Raw genomic sequence first — 17,177 nt, 5'->3', positions numbered from 1 at the left:
CATTCTAACAAGTGTAAGATGCTCCTACCCATATGTGTAACTTCTGGTTTGTTTCAGGTAAAGCAATGAGAAAATGGGTTGAATCTATCACTAAAATTATCCAGAGGAAAAAACAGGCGCAAGCAAATGGACCAAGTCACAACATTACCTTTGAAAGCTCCCCTCCTCCTATAGAATGGCACATAAGCAAAGCTGGCCAGACAGAGCATTTCGACCTGCTGACGCTGCACCCCATTGAGATCGCACGACAGCTCACCTTACTCGAATCGGACCTCTACAGGTATTCACAACTGCCTGTCAGTTCCTTTCTTTAGTGATGAATGTTGGCGTTCATGAAGGATAAATTACAAAACTAGGTTAATATTACTGTAGTGTTTAGTTGTAAAATATTTCAGTATTCGATTATAATTGTAGTTGTTGTTAATCACATTTGTTACAATATTATTCTGCCAAATAGAATAAATGACACCCCACCTCTGAAATGTATTGATGAGCATTTCTTCTAATGGAAGGAGGGTCTCACAGGGTGGGCATGTACTTTGTGCTTTATTTGTAATATCCTGACTGTCCACAGGATGTTTTTGGACTAATGCTGAACTTGGAGTTACAATTACTGTCTGTTTGTACATTTGTTTGTTGTTCAGCATCCTATTGTTTCTAATTTTATAAAACACACAATACTTCACAATAGTGGAAAAACAGGCCAAGGTGGTATTCAGGGACGCATGCTGAACATATATGGCTGCCCAGGTAAACTGACAGCTGATGTGTTTTCATTTTTTCAACTTGTTTCAACTTACTCCCCCTTTGTTTTTCAGTGGACATGTCCTTTCACAGGACACTGGCCTTGACCTGTCTGTCCTATGTTCAGTTTTGAATCAGGCTCAAAGTAAATGGATTTCTGAGGATCTCTGCCTACCACCGGAAAAACTGGCATCGAAATTTAAATCGGCACACAAAATAAACAGTTTACCTCAATCTGAATGTCAAATGCCCATATTGTGCCATCTTCCATGCCTAGCTCTTCAGGCCCAGTAAACCAGTACACTCTTTCATCTTTTAGGGCCGTGCAGCCGTCAGAGCTGGTGGGCAGTGTGTGGACAAAAGAAGACAAGGAAATCAACTCTCCCAACCTCCTCAAGATGATTAGGCACACAACCAACCTCACACTGTGGTTTGAGAAGTAAGCTTTAGATTTAATGAAACATTTTTTGCTTCCAGGTGCAACCTGCAGAGTTTCCTGCCTTCCAGAAGGTGGTGCTGTTGGGAAGTGTTATGAAAGGTGGCAAAGGTAGTAAGTGCTAAAATGCACCAATACTTTATATTTGAAGTGCTGGAGTTCTCACAAGTTTTTAAACATAAGAAGTAACGTTAGGTTATTGTCATAACCCTGATTCACTGAACTAGAACTATAACCATTACCTAATGGGTGTTTACATCCTAAAGACTCTGAAACTGGAATATTATATACCAAAGCTGTTCGGCCGAGCCTGTGACGCAGTCATGCCCGCCCCTGAGGGTACAAAAGGACTGCACACACAGATCTTGGCATCATTTTTCCGTCAAGCCTGCTGCACTCATGGATGCAGCGACTTTAATGTCTACATTTCTATTTCAGTGAGCCAGGTAGACCTTTAATGTAGAGGCCCTGTAAAAATTGCAGTACAACTGCCATGGGACAAGTCATAGGGTCGAACCCACAAGGCAGACACCACGTCTGAAAGACACTCCACTTGTGCCTGTACTGGGAACATGTGGACACTGTTCTGCCATTTGGTAGGGTGTCAATAACCCTATTGGACAGAGCTGCAGGCTCAATGGGTCGGGATGCCAGAAGGTCCCCTGTGCCTGACTGAGCAGGTTGCTGCACTTGGACAGTCTCGCCGGCTGACCACTCAGGAGCTGTATCAAGGTTGAAAACCAGTCTCCTGGGCCAGTAAGGGGCTACTAGGAGCACCTTGGCACTGTCCTTCCTAATTTTCTGCAGACGCAGAGGGAGCAGGGCAAGCGGTGGAAAAGCATAACAGTTGCTATTGCCAGCGGGTCCCCGCTTCTTATGGAGAACCGGAGGGGACAGTGGGAGATCTATCTCTGCTTTCCCGAATCTCTCCCAAATGAGGCTCGCCACCTCGGGGTGAACTGCCCTTGAGAGGAGGTCTGCCACCCAGTTTGTTACCCTGGATAGATTTTACTGCATGCAGTGAGAAGAGGTTCTTGTGTGCTCAGAGCAATAGTCTGTGTGCCACTCAATGGAGACTGAGGCCGCCTTGGTGGTTGATGTAAGCCATCACTGCTATGTTGTCTGTACGGACAAGCACATGACTCCCTCGAACCTCCTACAAAAAATGCTGCAAGGCCAGCTAAACTGCCTGCAGCTCCAAAGCATTTATGTGGAGACGCTGCCAAGGGCCATTCAACACAGCATCCCATCCTAGGCTGGACACGTCCGTGGTGACGTCCTCCCTTCTAGGGACACAGTACTCGTACACGGCACTCGTACACTGTTCCCTGAAAGGCGACCCGCAGGTTGTACTTGTGCGCCGGTTTTACGGGGATGTGGAAATAGGCGTATTTGATTGACTGCAACATCTGTTGCATTGTCAACATTTTGAACCTGCTTTGGCTCAGATGCTGGTTGACTTGTCTGAGGTCGAGAAATCAGACTGAGGCCACCATCCCACTTGGGCACTAGGAAGTACCTGGATCAAGCCCTTCGTCCAACTGGAGGGGGTCTGTTCTTCGAATAGCCTGTTTTTTGCAGCAGAGCTACTACCTCCTGAGACGCCACAGCATCGTCTTGTGGGTCCGTGACTGATGTTGGAGTCACACCCCGAAAGGGAAGGGGACCGTGCTTGAACTGCAGTGAGTAGCTGGTTTGAACAGTAATCTGGACCCGGATGTCTGTGGTGTACTGACCCCAATACTCCAGATGGCTCCCTGAGAAGGGGCCCTGAACCTGTGGCAGCAAACTCCTAGGGCTGCTGGGCTTGTGGCTTGGCCTGAGGCTTTCATCTCTGAGCCTGGCGGTGGAACCTATGAGTCTTCTGAACACCACCTCTGGCAACAGACGCATCCAGCTGTGCTGGTCTCTGAGGCTGCTGAGGCCTTGGTCGCCAGCTTGCCACTGGTTTGCACACTGGAGGTGGTTGCTTGGGAAGCAGGTGAACCAGCTCCTTCGTGGATTCTCGTGTGTGGTGAGAGCGCTGTAGCATCTCATCCACCACAGAACCAAACATTTGCCCTGATGTAATAGGGACGTCCAACAGCGGTGCCTTGTCCCCCTTGTGCCTGGGAAAGCCAAAGCTGCCTATGTGCAGCTGTCAATGCAATTGAAGCCTCCACTGGTGGAAACTGGGCCAGGCCCAGCTCCTCCACTTCATACACCCTGTATAGGGAGTCCATCGGCCGGGAAACAGCTGTAGCTGTAGCCAGGTGACCTTGTGACGACTGATGACAACTATACAGGTCTAGGAAAGATAAAAAAATATATATATTTTGAATATCCCTTAGAGCTGACACATTCTCCACAACTATTAATACTCATGTAGAGTGCAGAGGAAGGCAGTAGTCTGTTACTATTTGGGGTGTAAATTCTGTTAAATGTTTACTTGCTGGTTTGTATTTTTCCTCTCCAAAAAAAGCACAATACAAAGTTCCTGTAAAGGCATTTTGCCAGACTGCTCCAGACATGAATTTGCATGTCAAATGAAGGAAGTGTTCAAGGCCAGCAGTTTAGACAGTTCAGATTTCTGTCATACCTACAAGTATAGCGATCAACAAAGCAATTCATCATAAGTTAAGGGATTCTTCACACAGTACATTCAGTGAGATGTTGATGCAGGTTAGCCTTGGAGTTGAATGCAATGAAAAAGATAAACAACTTGAAGGGAGCTTGCCTAATACAGCCAATCGCACCGATGTGCGCTCGCAAACTAATATACTCATAGGTCCTAATGGCCAGCTTGTATGTTTCCAGGGTTTAGGGGGGAACTTGTTTTCGTAACAATCTGCAGCTGTGTGTGGTCATTCCCGTCATTTATAAAACCGTATGTTTTCACATCAATCCAACAAGGCATTCAGAAGCTTTGAGCCTCACAATCTTTCATAGAAACAAACATCCACACACAGTAATGTTTCTAACGCATGGCTTTGTGTAATGTTTGTGTCATTCTCTCTTATTAAAGGAGCATCGTGGAGACTGAAAACCTGGAGGAACGGTCGGCAGTGGTGGCTCGGATAATCGAGATCCTGCAGGTTTTCCAGGAGCTGAACAACTTTAATGGTGTCCTGGAGGTTGTGAGTGCCATGAACTCCTCCCCCGTGTACAGGCTGGACCACACGTTTGAGGTATGCTTTAGAAACCATTGCAGAGAAAGGGTTTCCCAGGATAATGTACCTTTTCAATCAGTACGACCAGGCCTAATATCTCACTCTTCTTCTTTAGCAAATCCCAAGCCGGCAGAGGAGGATTCTAGAGGAAGCTCACGAGCTGAGTGAAGACCACTATAAGAAGTATTTGGCTAAGCTCAGGTCTATCAACCCACCTTGCGTGCCTTTCTTTGGTAAGTGGTTTCTGTTGCAGAGGGGTTAGTCCCAGAACGGTCTATAGGGTTATTTAATGTTCCTGGCACAAGGAGAAGTAGATTCCCACAAGGGTGGCGCTGGTGGTCGACTAAAAGGCATTTTCAGTTGATGGTTCTTCCACCTTTTAAACCCGCACAAAAGGGGTAGTTAGGACAGAGGTGACCATAGATATGGGTGTCCCTGCTCAGTGCTGGACCCTGGAAAGTAGACTGCTAATACTAAAGCTAGACTTATCACTTCTTTAGTGCACTGTTCCTGTCCTGTTTATAAATTCCAGGCTCACTGTTCGTTTGGGTTTCGAACTCCAGATCCCATCTTGATTGCACCCCTCTGTACACTGTATGTTGCGGGGGCATTGTCTCTTCACCCTCCCTCTCTGTTTACTCAGGAATTTATTTAACTAATATCTTGAAGACTGAGGAAGGCAACCCAGATTTTCTGAAGAGACATGGCAAAGACTTGATAAACTTTAGTAAAAGGAGGAAAGTTGCTGAAATTACAGGAGAGATTCAGCAGTACCAGAATCAGCCCTATTGCTTACGAGTGGAAAACGACATCCGAGTGAGTATGGAAAACTCTGTGTTGAGAGCAGGTTGTACCTTATAAAATGGTGGATTCCATCACAACATTAAGTAACCTGACTAATAGGGATGTAAGTAGGCTGTTTAACTGGATCCAACCTTGAAAGTAACCAAACACAATACAAGACCGAAAACCACCACAAATTCCTTATGAGCATCTGCAGCTTGAAAAACCTTCATTAACATTGAGTGCGTTGTTTTATTGGGACCAGGTAGTGTTCCAGTTAAATTACATTTTAAATGGCGCTTTACCTTCCAGCAGTGCATATCCCTTTGCCTGACAGGAAGTGACCTTTGTGGTCCAGTTCTTTTTAAAAAAGTTTGGTTCACAAAGTCGTAACAGAAAGGGCCAACGGCAGAACCTCATTTAGATTTTAGTGGAAAATCAATTGTGAGCTGACCACTTATTAACATTACATTAATGCCAAAAGCAAAACAAAATGTGTTAACTAAAACTCTTTAGCAGCTCATATTATGTTATGTATGTATCCGTTCCATTCACATTAATGGTCAAGTCTCTCTTTTGAATAAGTGGAACTCAAGATTAATTGCACTAAGAGCAGGAAGCAGTTATTGGTTTTCCCTGACTGCAGTTCAGCCCTTATCCAGCAGGTGTCACTGTGAGGCAGATTTACCTCCAGTATGCCCCCATCATTGGTATTAGTGTTTCCAGTACTGCAAATGGTTCAAAATTTACTGTGATACACATTTGTATTAACCTGTACAAAACTGACACTGTAAAAATGAACAGAGGTTAATAGATCAAAGAAGTAGGAAATGGATCACAGCGAGGATAGATCTAAAACAATAACATTCACATTGACTTTATTTTTGTAGTAGTGAATATCAGGGAATACAGTTTCAAATGATCTTTGTCTTGCTTTGTGTCGTGTGTTTGATCATTTCTTTTTTCAGATAATGTGTATCTCAACAGTGAGATCTTTTTTCATTCTTTTTTTAATGTTTTTTTTTCTTTTTTTAATCCAGAGGTTCTTTGAAAATTTAAATCCCATGGAAGATAAAATGGAAAAGGAATTTGCTGATTATTTGTTCAATAAATCATTGGAAATAGAGCCTCGAAATGCCAAGTCATTACCTAGATTTGTAAGTGTAACTGGAATAACAATTAATTGATATCAGTTTAGAAGTCAATAAGATGTGTTTTGTTTTGTCTGGGGCTACCATATGTATTAGTTATAAAAATGTATGTCTGTGTGTGAAATATTGTGTAGGCTTTGTGTAATTTTGTATAATCCCTGCAGCAATGTTGTATCGCTGTTAGAACCAATGGACTGTCCTGTAAATACTTGAAATAAAGACTGTTGTGAACTTTTGGAAGTGTTCATAAACATTACTGTACATCTTAATGTCACTGCTGTCCATCATGGTGAAAGCATAACAGAATGTGGTGAAGTATGGGAAACCAAGGTTAACCCTTTTCAATTCAAAGGAGACGTTTTAAAACTGCTGATTTACTGTGAAGCTTTACCTCAGTTAGGGACACACTTCAGGAACTTGGTTTTTAAGAGTTTTATGAATACTTCCCCTTCAGTCTGTACCATAAAACAAGCAAAAACTAGAGAAAATGTAGCACCAGTTAGCATCCCAATTCACCACTAATGTTCTTCCCTGCAGGCGAAGAGATACAGCTGTCCCATGAAGTCTCCTGGCGTACGCCCTTCGATCATCAGGACCAGTACCATGAGACACCCGACTCCGCTGCAGAATGAGCCGCGCAAAATCAGTTACAGCCGAATCCCCGACAGTGAAATGGAAAGCACGCCATCGGCCCCTAACTCCCCTCGGACGCCCCTGACTCCTCCCCTGGCGTCTGCCGCATCCAGCACAACGGACATCTGCAGCGTCTTCGACTCGGGCCCGCCCAGCCCCTTCCACTCAAGTACGTCTAACAGAGTCTGTCTGCTGAGCCTGTTCTAGGTTGCCCTTGCTAGCATTTTAGATTCTACAGTCATCCCTTTGTTATAAGGTGTCCAGTTATAGACTGTGTGGTCATTTTCCCCATAATGCCCTTGTAATCTGGTTATAAGGAAGAACACAAAGAGCGCATTCTCTCCAAGTATCCTGACTAGTTTTATAAAGTGGAGAGCGTTATACAGGGGGATTAGAAAATGTTTACCACATCACCATGAGCTTGTTTAGTAGTCAGCTGCCTTGAAATATATCCTGGCTTTTATTTCATATATCTTCTTAAATTTAACCTTGTGTTTCTTTCAAGCTAATGCCTAACTTGCTCAAGTGGATCGCCTAGAAAGAGTTACTATAGACAGGGGCCTTTGTATACATTTGGCTAAACAGTACAATTGTATACTGTATGTGTAGGAAACTATTCTGTGGTCCTGAAATACAGGCTTGACTGTAGTTGCTTTTTTTAATTTACCCAACATAATCCAACAGGCATGTCATTGTTGGCTTCCATTGGTGTGGGAGAGAGGTTCACACCCAGTTGTACCATTTAACTACTAGTCCATACTGCTTCCTCTTTGATATTTTGAAGTATTCATCTTGCAACAGCCATTGATGTCAGTAGCCAGTACTGCTTAGCTGAAAGCATTCTCTCAGGGTGTCTCTTGTTTCCTTTCACAGGCAGTGATACCAGCTTTGCCCCAGTTTCACTGCCACAAGGCCCAAGTTAGTATCGGGTTTCAATTGCCTGCTTCAGTCCAGCATCACAGAACTGCATTCCTTATGTCAAGCTGTAGCCTCCTTGCTGCTGACACACTGCTGCATACAAACCCAATGCCATGCATGCCTAACCACCAGGGGCTCCCTTCATTCCTTATGAAGCCAAGTTCTTGTCAAATGCCTTCATACGCACTCCTGTGGCTCTTCCAGTCCAGGACAGGTCTTTATTTACTTAACTGAGTCTTCCAGGTCCAAACAGTTCATTATGGGACTGATTTGAGCCCTGGATGAAGAATCACAGAGAGTTGTGCCCCAAATGTAAAACCTGTTCTAAGCTGTATAACCAAAAAAGTGTGTTCTGAAAGTTCTTTTTGATGTCTGAGTTACGCCCATAGCATAGCTCTGCATTTTAAGTCTGTGTTTGGATTGAAAATACTGATTGTCATTGATCTTTTTAGCAGTAAAATGTATGTGAACAGTAAAAGTAGTCAGATACCAAGCTTCTTCCCTGTGAAGCTTATTTTTTGTCTAATAGCAAACTCTTTCCCCTATAAACGGAAGAGGGGTTCTGTATGTTTATAACATATGGCTAACCCTTTTAAGAGGCACCATCTGCCACTTGCCTCCAGCCAAGCCTTTGTTCTGAATCTCCCTCCTGTTTCAAACATTTCTATGTGCGGTCTGATTTAAAAGCTCTGTATAATTTGAAACGACAAAGAGTGTGATTCACTGCATTTTCACTTCTGTAAATGTACCAACCATATACTGTAGTGAGCATATTAATAGTATGTGTGAATAAGGTTCATCCCACACCAAAAAATGAACACCAAGGACTTGCAACAAGTTTTAGAGTTTTCTTCTAAATAACTGTGAAAGCTTCTATAAAAAAATAAGCTTTTAATACAGTAAAACTTTCTTTACTCAAATTCTGATTACTCAGAATAATCAATTTACTGTGTTGTTTAAAATACCCCATTTAGTGTTGAAATGTTGTGTTAATGTGATTTTTTTTTTTTTTTTTAACCTAAAAAAATCCTTTTAAGTCCAATTTGTTTGCTGTTGTAGTTCTAAGTAACTTAGACACCAAAAAGGTCAGTGCAACTTGAGTGCTGTCCATTGTTGGAATTAATCTACCATAAAGCAGTTTTCTGCATAGTGTTGAGGAGTCTGTGTTACCTTGGCAACAGTTCCTGCAAGGTGTACCCTTTGTGCACATGATACTGAGGATCTCTGGAGCTTGGTGTTATCCAGCACTACTGTAGTTGCTAAAGAAGACTGGCCAGGATGTGCACTATTAATTTCTAACATCTACTACTCCAGTGTACCACAGACCCAGCCACTCCTATGCATGATTAGACTTGCATAAGTGCAGTGAAACCCTGTGCATGTGGTTTCTTTGAATCTGCTTTATATTGAACATTCCTGTCAAATCAAACCAGTGATCAATGGCGGAAATCTAAAAGTCATGCAAATTTAGGACTTGATGTTTTCAAATTTATGGTATGTTTTTAAAATTGACCATTGTTTTGATTTGAATCGGCCTCCTGCACTTAGACAAAACATCACTTTTACTACATGTGGCTCCATACACACAAAAAAAGGAGCAACTTGTTTCACATGTTAATGACATGTTTTGTATTTATATGTATTATAGTTAGGGGTGTGGTCATGTTTTAGCAATGTGTGTTTGTTTAGCTGCTTTTATTTGTTTTGTTAAAGATTGCAGGTGACCTAAAAATCTACTGAAAGCTACTAAAATGTAGCATATTGCTAAAACAGCCTCTAGCTTCTTAATCAGTGCAGTATGTTGTGATACATGTAAGCGCTCTTATTTCCAATAGGATCTTCTTCTGTCTCGTCAATGGTTAGCTTTAACAGAAGCCAGGAGGACGGTCCTGCCCCTCCACCAGTCCCCCCAAGGAGGCGGCCAGATTCGGCCCCGGCAGAGTCCTCTCCTTCAAAGGTAGGAATGTGCAATCTGCACTCTGCACCAAACCAGTGGCTTCAACAGCCGTGCAGCTGCAGCTCCAGGGTGCAGTCCTGAGAAGAGTGGCCTTCAGCACAGCTCTAGTGATTCTAGTCAGCTTTACGCAAGGGATGATACCAAGGTAATAGGAGACAGTGGCTGTCCAGAGATTCAAACTTCTTGGTTGATAATTATTAGGCGATTCCGAGACCCTGTTCGTTAATAGCATAAAAGGATTGAGTAGTAGTACGGTACTGGAAGTTATTGTATTTTGCTGTATAAGTGTTTGGTACCAAGATCCCTGTCCAGTAATACAAAAGTACAAACACTTTTTATTTTAAGCATTTCTCAGTTTTCCTTGTCCAGCACTGGCAGCGTTTGCAACGGTAACTGCCGGTGGTTCTATGTGGAGCTCACCAATGGTGAACTTACTGGTCAGTGAGATGCATCGTGACTTTGTCCACACACTGTACTGCCATGTGACAAGCATGTCCTTATGCCCTTCCTTACACTCTCTCTCTCTCTCTCTCTCTCTAAGATTATGACTAAGCACTTGGACAGCCCTCCCGCCATTCCTCCCCGGCAGCCCACGTCGAAGGTGTACTCCCCGCGGTACCCCCTGCCAGACCAGACCTCTGTGTCGGAGCCCCCGGACAGTCCGCCCACGCTGCCACCGCGGGAGCCCGTGAGGACACCAGATGTCTTCGCCAGCTCTCCAATAAATCTGCAGCCCCCACCCTTGGGGAGGAGGAGCGAACTGAGCCAGACGTTCTTCCCAAGCAGCCCCTTGCCCTTCACCTCCCACCCCCCGCAGACGCCCTCCCCGCTGGGCACCCGCAAGCACCTCCCCTCCCCCCCCTTGATATCCCAGGACTCTGAGCCCCACGGCACGGCCGGCCCTCCCGTCCCGCCCCGGCAGAGCACCTCCCAGACCATCCCCAAGCTTCCACCCAAAACCTACAAAAGGGAGCACACCCTTCCGTCAATCCATCGGGACAGGCCAGCTTTGCTGGAGAATGCCCACTCGTCCTAACTGGAGGGACGGGGACACGGCCTTGCTAACACTAAAGACTTGGGAGCCAGTGCAGGTTCTACCTGTGACCTAACCCTCAACCTTCAAGAAGATAGTTTTTTGTTTTTTTTTTAATTATTTTTTTTTTTTTTTATTACAGTAAACCAAGGAGTTTACCTGCCTGTTTTTTTTTTAGTTTTAGTTTTTTTACTCATTTTGGTGAACCATTGGGGCGCGAACAAACACGGTGAATAGGACCAGATTTACATTGCACACGGTGAAAGAGGACAACATGCCAGTTTTAAACAGGTTTATACCTGTTTAAAAGACTGTATAGATAAAAAGAAAACAATTCTACTTAAGAAAAAAAAGTTAAAAAAAAAAAAAAAAAAAAAAAAAAAAAGTGATGGGAACTAAAAACCCAGGAGCAGAAAACTGGCACCTTCTAACATGCAGCACCAGGGATCTACAGATGATTCCTTTGCTTTAAAACTTGCTATTCATCAAAAAAGGGACTTTGGGAATCAAATTCTTCATGGACTTTTTAATCTAAGGTATAGCAATCAATATACGTTGGAGTGATATACAGGTATCCTCCACACCAAAGAGCAACATACATGGATCCAAAATACTCACAAAAAAGTGATCTTTTTTTATTCAGATATTTGCCAAGAAGTGTGTAAATGGTTGCCGCTTTTTTTTTTTTTTACCACTGCTACAGAAAATCAATGAGAAACACCTGATTTTAATGTATATATATAAAAAAAATGTATTACATTAATTGAACTATGATATCCTATACAAGTAGATAATGCCAACCAAGTCAGAAGGTATATTGATAATCCATTTTGATTAAATTATTATATTCTAATTATTAGAATTGTGCCTTTTTGTGAGTGTAATCACTCACTAAGAAAATGTATTTTGAAAACACCCACCTTTCAATATAGCTACGATGAGACATTTTGAGAGTTACATTGCTGGTGATGTAGAAAATTCCCTGAACGTTTTAACTGTGGCGTAATCCCAGTTGTCGCGGAATAACTAAACTGCTAAAATGTGGGACATTCAATCAGTTTATTATATAGTGTAGTCATTTAACTCAAAGTAGAATTAGCAGACCTGTGAAGAATCACAAGCCTTGCTCTCATCTTTCTGCCTTAAAAAAGACGATGTAGTTTTAGATCGTCATTTGGATTATTGATATACCTCACTGCATTCGCCTCTCACAGAAACACTAACAATAATGCATGTCTGGCATATACAGCTTTTAAAGTGAGCTGCCGTCGTTCATTATATTACACATTACTCTATCGCATTTCCAACTTGGAACCGTGCAACATACTAAAATTATTGTGTGCATGTTTGTGTTAATAAAACCCTTTTGTTGTCATGTTACTAGTCATGGCAGTTGGGCATTTAAAGCACTTTGACATATCATTATTTAGGCTACGTTGTTACCAAGCATTTCAAGAAAGGACACCCAGAGACTTATCATTAGATGACTACAGCTATTTGTAACAGAGTAGAGAAGATTCTATACTGCAGATACCAGCTAATCTGGGAACAGCTGAGGGAAAACAAGTGGAACCATGTAGCACCAAAAAGTCAAGTAGATGGATGCATTCCTTGTGCTAAAATTCAGCTGTTCACGAGGAGAAGACTTCATTTCAGAGTCTCACGTTTTTCTATAACATGTCTTTGGCCTGATTTGTGAAAGGACTAAAGCTCACCACAATCAAAGTGCCTCTTCCATGTCACAGGCCAGCCCTGTGAAACTGAATCCAGGTGGAATTCCACACTGCTACCTCCGGTTCATGTCACAAGACATCTGGATCTCCTGAAAAATAGGCTGTCAGTTTTGTTAAAATTGACAAGTATATCTGTGGTTGGGGAAGTGGAAAGCAAATTGAATGAACAACCATTTGGTGGTTTGGTGAAAGAGAAGTCCCTGTGTTGAGATTTAACAGATACCCTCTGGTTTAGTGTGACTCAGAGGAGGTTGCTTCATGTGGTGAGTTTTACATGCGAATCAGGCTGTAGTATGATAGACCATTTAGCTTTTTTTGATTTTTTTTTTTAATAAAGCTCACTGCATGGTACCTCAATAACAATCGGCTGCTTTTGCTGGGATTAAAAGGTACGGAAGAGGCTACTCTTACCAAGATCATGACTCTGAAAGGGGATATACTCATTGATTGAATGTCTCAGGACAACAAGGAGTATATTAGAATGGTTTAGCCCTTTCTGAATCATTGAAACGTGTGACATTGGGCCAGTCATAGTGTTGCTATAGAAATGCTGTTTACACCAAAGCATTGCAACATGTAAGTTTATGAGCAAAAAGATTGTCGGAATACAAGGATGGAAATAAGTCTCCCAGTGCATACATTTTGATCCTCTCATGGTTTCACAATCAGTTTAAGATGGCACACCAGAGATTGTTACCTGTACACTGGGGCTAGAGAAGCTCACATTAAAACCTGGAATGGGTGAAACTGCTATGCAATTGGAGTCTTATTGTCATCACTGTTATAGGTTGGGGTTGTTGCATGACCTTCTGAATATAGGATAATTTGTTACCAAGGGCTTCCCTCCTTGGTATCATAATAAAACAGTGCTATTTCTAGAATTGGCCAGCATCTGGTATCTTTGTCCAACAGGCTTCATTGTTCGACAGTACATGATTTTCCACAGCAGCAACACAATGTGTGACTTTATAACACAACAACAACAAATAATAATGTAGATTACTTTTTTAAAACAGTTTGAACAGTGCAAGTTTACTGTATAGTAAAAGATTACAAACCTACTGTAAAGTCCTGTTTGAGGCACACTTCATGGAGAGGGGCAATTTTATAATGTTGTATACAGTGTGACATTGGGCATCTGTGTTTGAAAATGGACTGTATTTCAATTTTTACTTTTACAATGTCAGTGCTTTTCTTTTGCATTTCATTAGTCTTGTATGGCTGTCCAGAATAAACCCCAGTTAAAATATGTAACATTAATATGCTGAACACTAAAAAAAGTGCACTAGTATTTTATGTTTATATAATATGTGAATCACAAAATGTTTACAGATTGCAGCTATTTTTAACGTTGTCATAAGATCCTTTTTTGGGATAAATCTGCATTTAGTTGCATATAATTTAGGCTTAAATTGAACATGTGTTTATATTTTATTTTTTCTGCTCCCCTGTCTAATGTCTGTGGCGTATGAATACAATCTATAGATCCATGATGATTTTTCATACAGGCAACTTTCAGTGGCACTAATTCATAACTTTTAGACAAGTAAACATTATATATGTAGTAATGCTAAAGAAAATGTGGTCATATTGAGAAACAATGCAGGTGTTATTTCTTTTATACCAGTAAGCCCTAACAAAAAGTGCTGTCTTTTTAACCCTTTGCTTCCCAGTGTGCAGTCTATTTGACATTGAGAGAAGTCATTAAGTAGGTATAGGAACATACCCAGGGCAGTAAAGGGTTATAACATGGCCTAAGTTAGGCCCGACAAGAGTTCTGACATTGTCATTTTCATTTCCTTTGTCGAAAACATTGAAAGGTCTCTAAACTAAGACACTTGGGTAGGGAGCAGAGAAGCCAAAATTAAATGCCTGTACAGCTATGGACAAAAGTTTTGCATCACCCTATAGAATTAATAAATGTGTCTCCAGGTCATCATTATGAAGATTATGGTCTGTCCAAAATGAGAATTCCTGAAAGATCCTGTTCCACCTATTGTAATTGTTTTAAAAAATAGGTCGCTGTTTTGTTTTTTGTGATTGGTAGCTGAAGTCGTTTGTGATCTTTCTTAATTGTCTTCACAGACTGCACTTTGAATAGTAATGTTTATTACTGAAGACATGCCTGCTAATACAGTACCACAACCTTCGTATGCTGCAAAGTGTTGCTTAATGTTTTAGTATCGAAGTATTGTGTCAACATTGGCAACGGTGAAACACTTGTGTTTCCTTAATGGTTTGCTCCTACCACAGGTACAGAGATCTAAGTTGAATGTACAGATTCTGAAATAATTTTAACCAGATTGCTATTTTAAATTAAATTTCAATTAAGCGGTCTCAGTACCGCTGTGGGAAAGCATGTAAGTGATTGGAATGGATGTTACAGACTTTTAATGTTGGTCTTATTTCCTAAAAAGACACAGCACTGAAAAGAAATAAATATATCTGCATCACAGTATCTAGTGTAGCTTCCATTATATCTTGGGTAATTACCATGAAGTGCATTTTAATGTCAACTGGATGTTGATTTCCCCTTTGCCTTTATCAGAAACAGTGCTTTAAAATGCTCTGCAGCAAACCGTGATATACTACAGCTAAACCAGGTCTCTTCTAACACCTGTACAATAGTCTAAGGTTTCAATGCAGTCACCTCCAAGGTGTCTCAATGCTTGATAATTTTACCCTGTGCCAGATGCATGCCAGTTTCATTAGCTACCAAAATGTGCCTTTTTATTACACCCATCTTTTTATTTTATTTTTTTGTGGTTTTCCAGGTGGGGGTGCATTGAACCCCTCGAGTGCCAGGTCTTGTTTAAGAAAGGAACCAGCAATCGCTGAGGGTTTAAAATGTACCGGTGAACAGACCTTGTCAGTTTAAAAACAAAACATGAAATTAAAAAAAAAAAAAAAGTGAATTGTACATAACTTCAGTTTAAATTTATTTGTGTATATATGTACTTGCCTTTGTTTTATTGGCATGATTATTTGCTATGATTAACTGTAAAAGCTATGTGACTCTGACCCAGATATAAGAACAAAGTGGTAATCTACTGGCACATCTAACCTTGACCTGTGTACCTAACTATGTCTGTAGATGATCTTTGTATTCTATGTTAGTAACAGTATTCATTTTGCATTAAAAAAAGTGGAAACATTACTGTCACTGTTATTTTGGCATTAAAATATGTTCTACAAACTGAAAGCAGCTGTATCCTCATGACTAAATGTGCACAGTCTGCTTAAGTGTGATTGAAGAATAAAAAAGATGATCTTTTTGCTTTACCTAAATAGTGTTTTATGGCTAAGGGTTTCCCCAGATCATGAAATTATATTGCTACCATCTTAAATACTGTGCATTGCACCATGAGGTCAAATCTATTAAACTCCTTCTTAGTACTGTACCTAATCACTTGAGATGCTGTACTGTAGGTCTCACAATCCGTGCTATTAGACCTTTAGTTGGTTGCAGCACAGAAAGCCTTTACTTTAGGTGCTGGGATGCAGCAGCAGCTTATAATTCTATAGCTCTATCTGTGACATAACTGCATAGTTAATAAAAACTAGCACGCAAAAGATCTTCAACCAAGGAAAAGGGGGACCAGTGATCATTTTGCTAGTGCTCAGTGCTAATAAGAGATGAGAAAAATGAAAACTTTTTAAACCGACAAGAGCACAGACCAGTGTGTTCGTAATATGGTGGGTTAGACTGACCAATTGAAAACGTCTGCAGCACAGATGTTTTTGTCAATAGGCTCATGCACGTATTTAAATGGCATCACTGACATGTTCTATAAAAGAACTTCGGTTTTGTAATAAAAGCTTTTTGCTTAACTGTCAGAATCTGCACCACCCTGTTGATCTCGCAGAGCCAATCCTTTCATGGAACCACGCCCCTTTTCTTGTTTCCATAGTAACATGCAGCGGCCAGAAGTTATCATGCCCATTTTTTTTCTGAGCTGTCCGCAGTTCAGAATAGATTCCTCTCACCCCAACATCAACAAGGGACAATGCGAGTGTTGAGGTGTCTGTGCTGCCTTACGGCACAGACGGGGTTTAAAATAACTACACAGCTTTAAAAAAATTAAACATGCGAGTGCTGCAGCGCTACAGGCCATTGAGTTTCCCTGACTTGCTCGGCTGATCAGTTCAGACAGTGCGGGAAATTAAAACATTTGCTCAAAATATATCTTATCGTAAATGAAATGTTAAAGAAACTGAAGCAACAACCAAATCTATTTGCACTTGTATTTGAACAAATCGACATCTGGACAAATATGAAAACGAGGAGCAGGAGCATGATTCTAACTTGGGTAAGCTGTTCCTCAGACTGCAGTTCCCCTATCCAGATCTCCGCTACGAGCAGGTCGAGGTGTCTTTGTTAATTCTTGATCAGAAATGGCTGCCTGCTTCGCTGTTGGTTTCTCATTCCACTTTTCTTTGCCTCCTGAACTGCTTCAGGTACTCAAAATAGTAATCAAGGAAATCACTCTGAAAAGGAAAGTAGCAAAATACTCACAATACAGTACGCAGAAACCCTCCCAATTTGAACAATTTGATGTGCGCTTGCTTTCCATACAGTACGGTTCTGTCATTATTTCATTTTAAACTGCCCCCCTAATATCTTCCTGAATCCAGATGAA

General features: G+C 41.5%; 1 protein-coding gene across 2 annotated transcripts in view; it reads left to right on the top strand.

Moving 5' to 3' along the window:
- LOC121316886 (son of sevenless homolog 1) overlaps positions 1-15,819 on the top strand; it is a 55,558-nt gene extending 39,739 nt beyond the window's left edge. Inside the window, exons 14-23 of one of the 2 annotated variants that reach the window (XM_041252173.1) lie at positions 58-280; positions 1,064-1,183; positions 4,185-4,347; positions 4,445-4,562; positions 4,973-5,145; positions 6,153-6,269; positions 6,801-7,065; positions 7,770-7,814; positions 9,650-9,771; positions 10,313-15,819. In XM_041252173.1, the coding sequence (XP_041108107.1) occupies positions 58-280; positions 1,064-1,183; positions 4,185-4,347; positions 4,445-4,562; positions 4,973-5,145; positions 6,153-6,269; positions 6,801-7,065; positions 7,770-7,814; positions 9,650-9,771; positions 10,313-10,807 (1,841 nt within the window). In that variant the 3' untranslated portion in view covers positions 10,808-15,819. The remainder of the gene's footprint in view (positions 1-57; positions 281-1,063; positions 1,184-4,184; positions 4,348-4,444; positions 4,563-4,972; positions 5,146-6,152; positions 6,270-6,800; positions 7,066-7,769; positions 7,815-9,649; positions 9,772-10,312) is intronic. The other variant, XM_041252174.1, reaches the window with a different exon arrangement.
- Positions 15,820-17,177: the final 1,358 nt, after the last annotated feature.

Source organism: Polyodon spathula, chromosome 6, assembly GCF_017654505.1.
Source record: "Polyodon spathula isolate WHYD16114869_AA chromosome 6, ASM1765450v1, whole genome shotgun sequence".
NCBI classification, from domain to species: domain Eukaryota; kingdom Metazoa; phylum Chordata; class Actinopteri; order Acipenseriformes; family Polyodontidae; genus Polyodon; species Polyodon spathula.
Note: the sequence above shows the minus strand (reverse complement) of the source record. Positions and strands in the feature narration are given on the sequence as shown.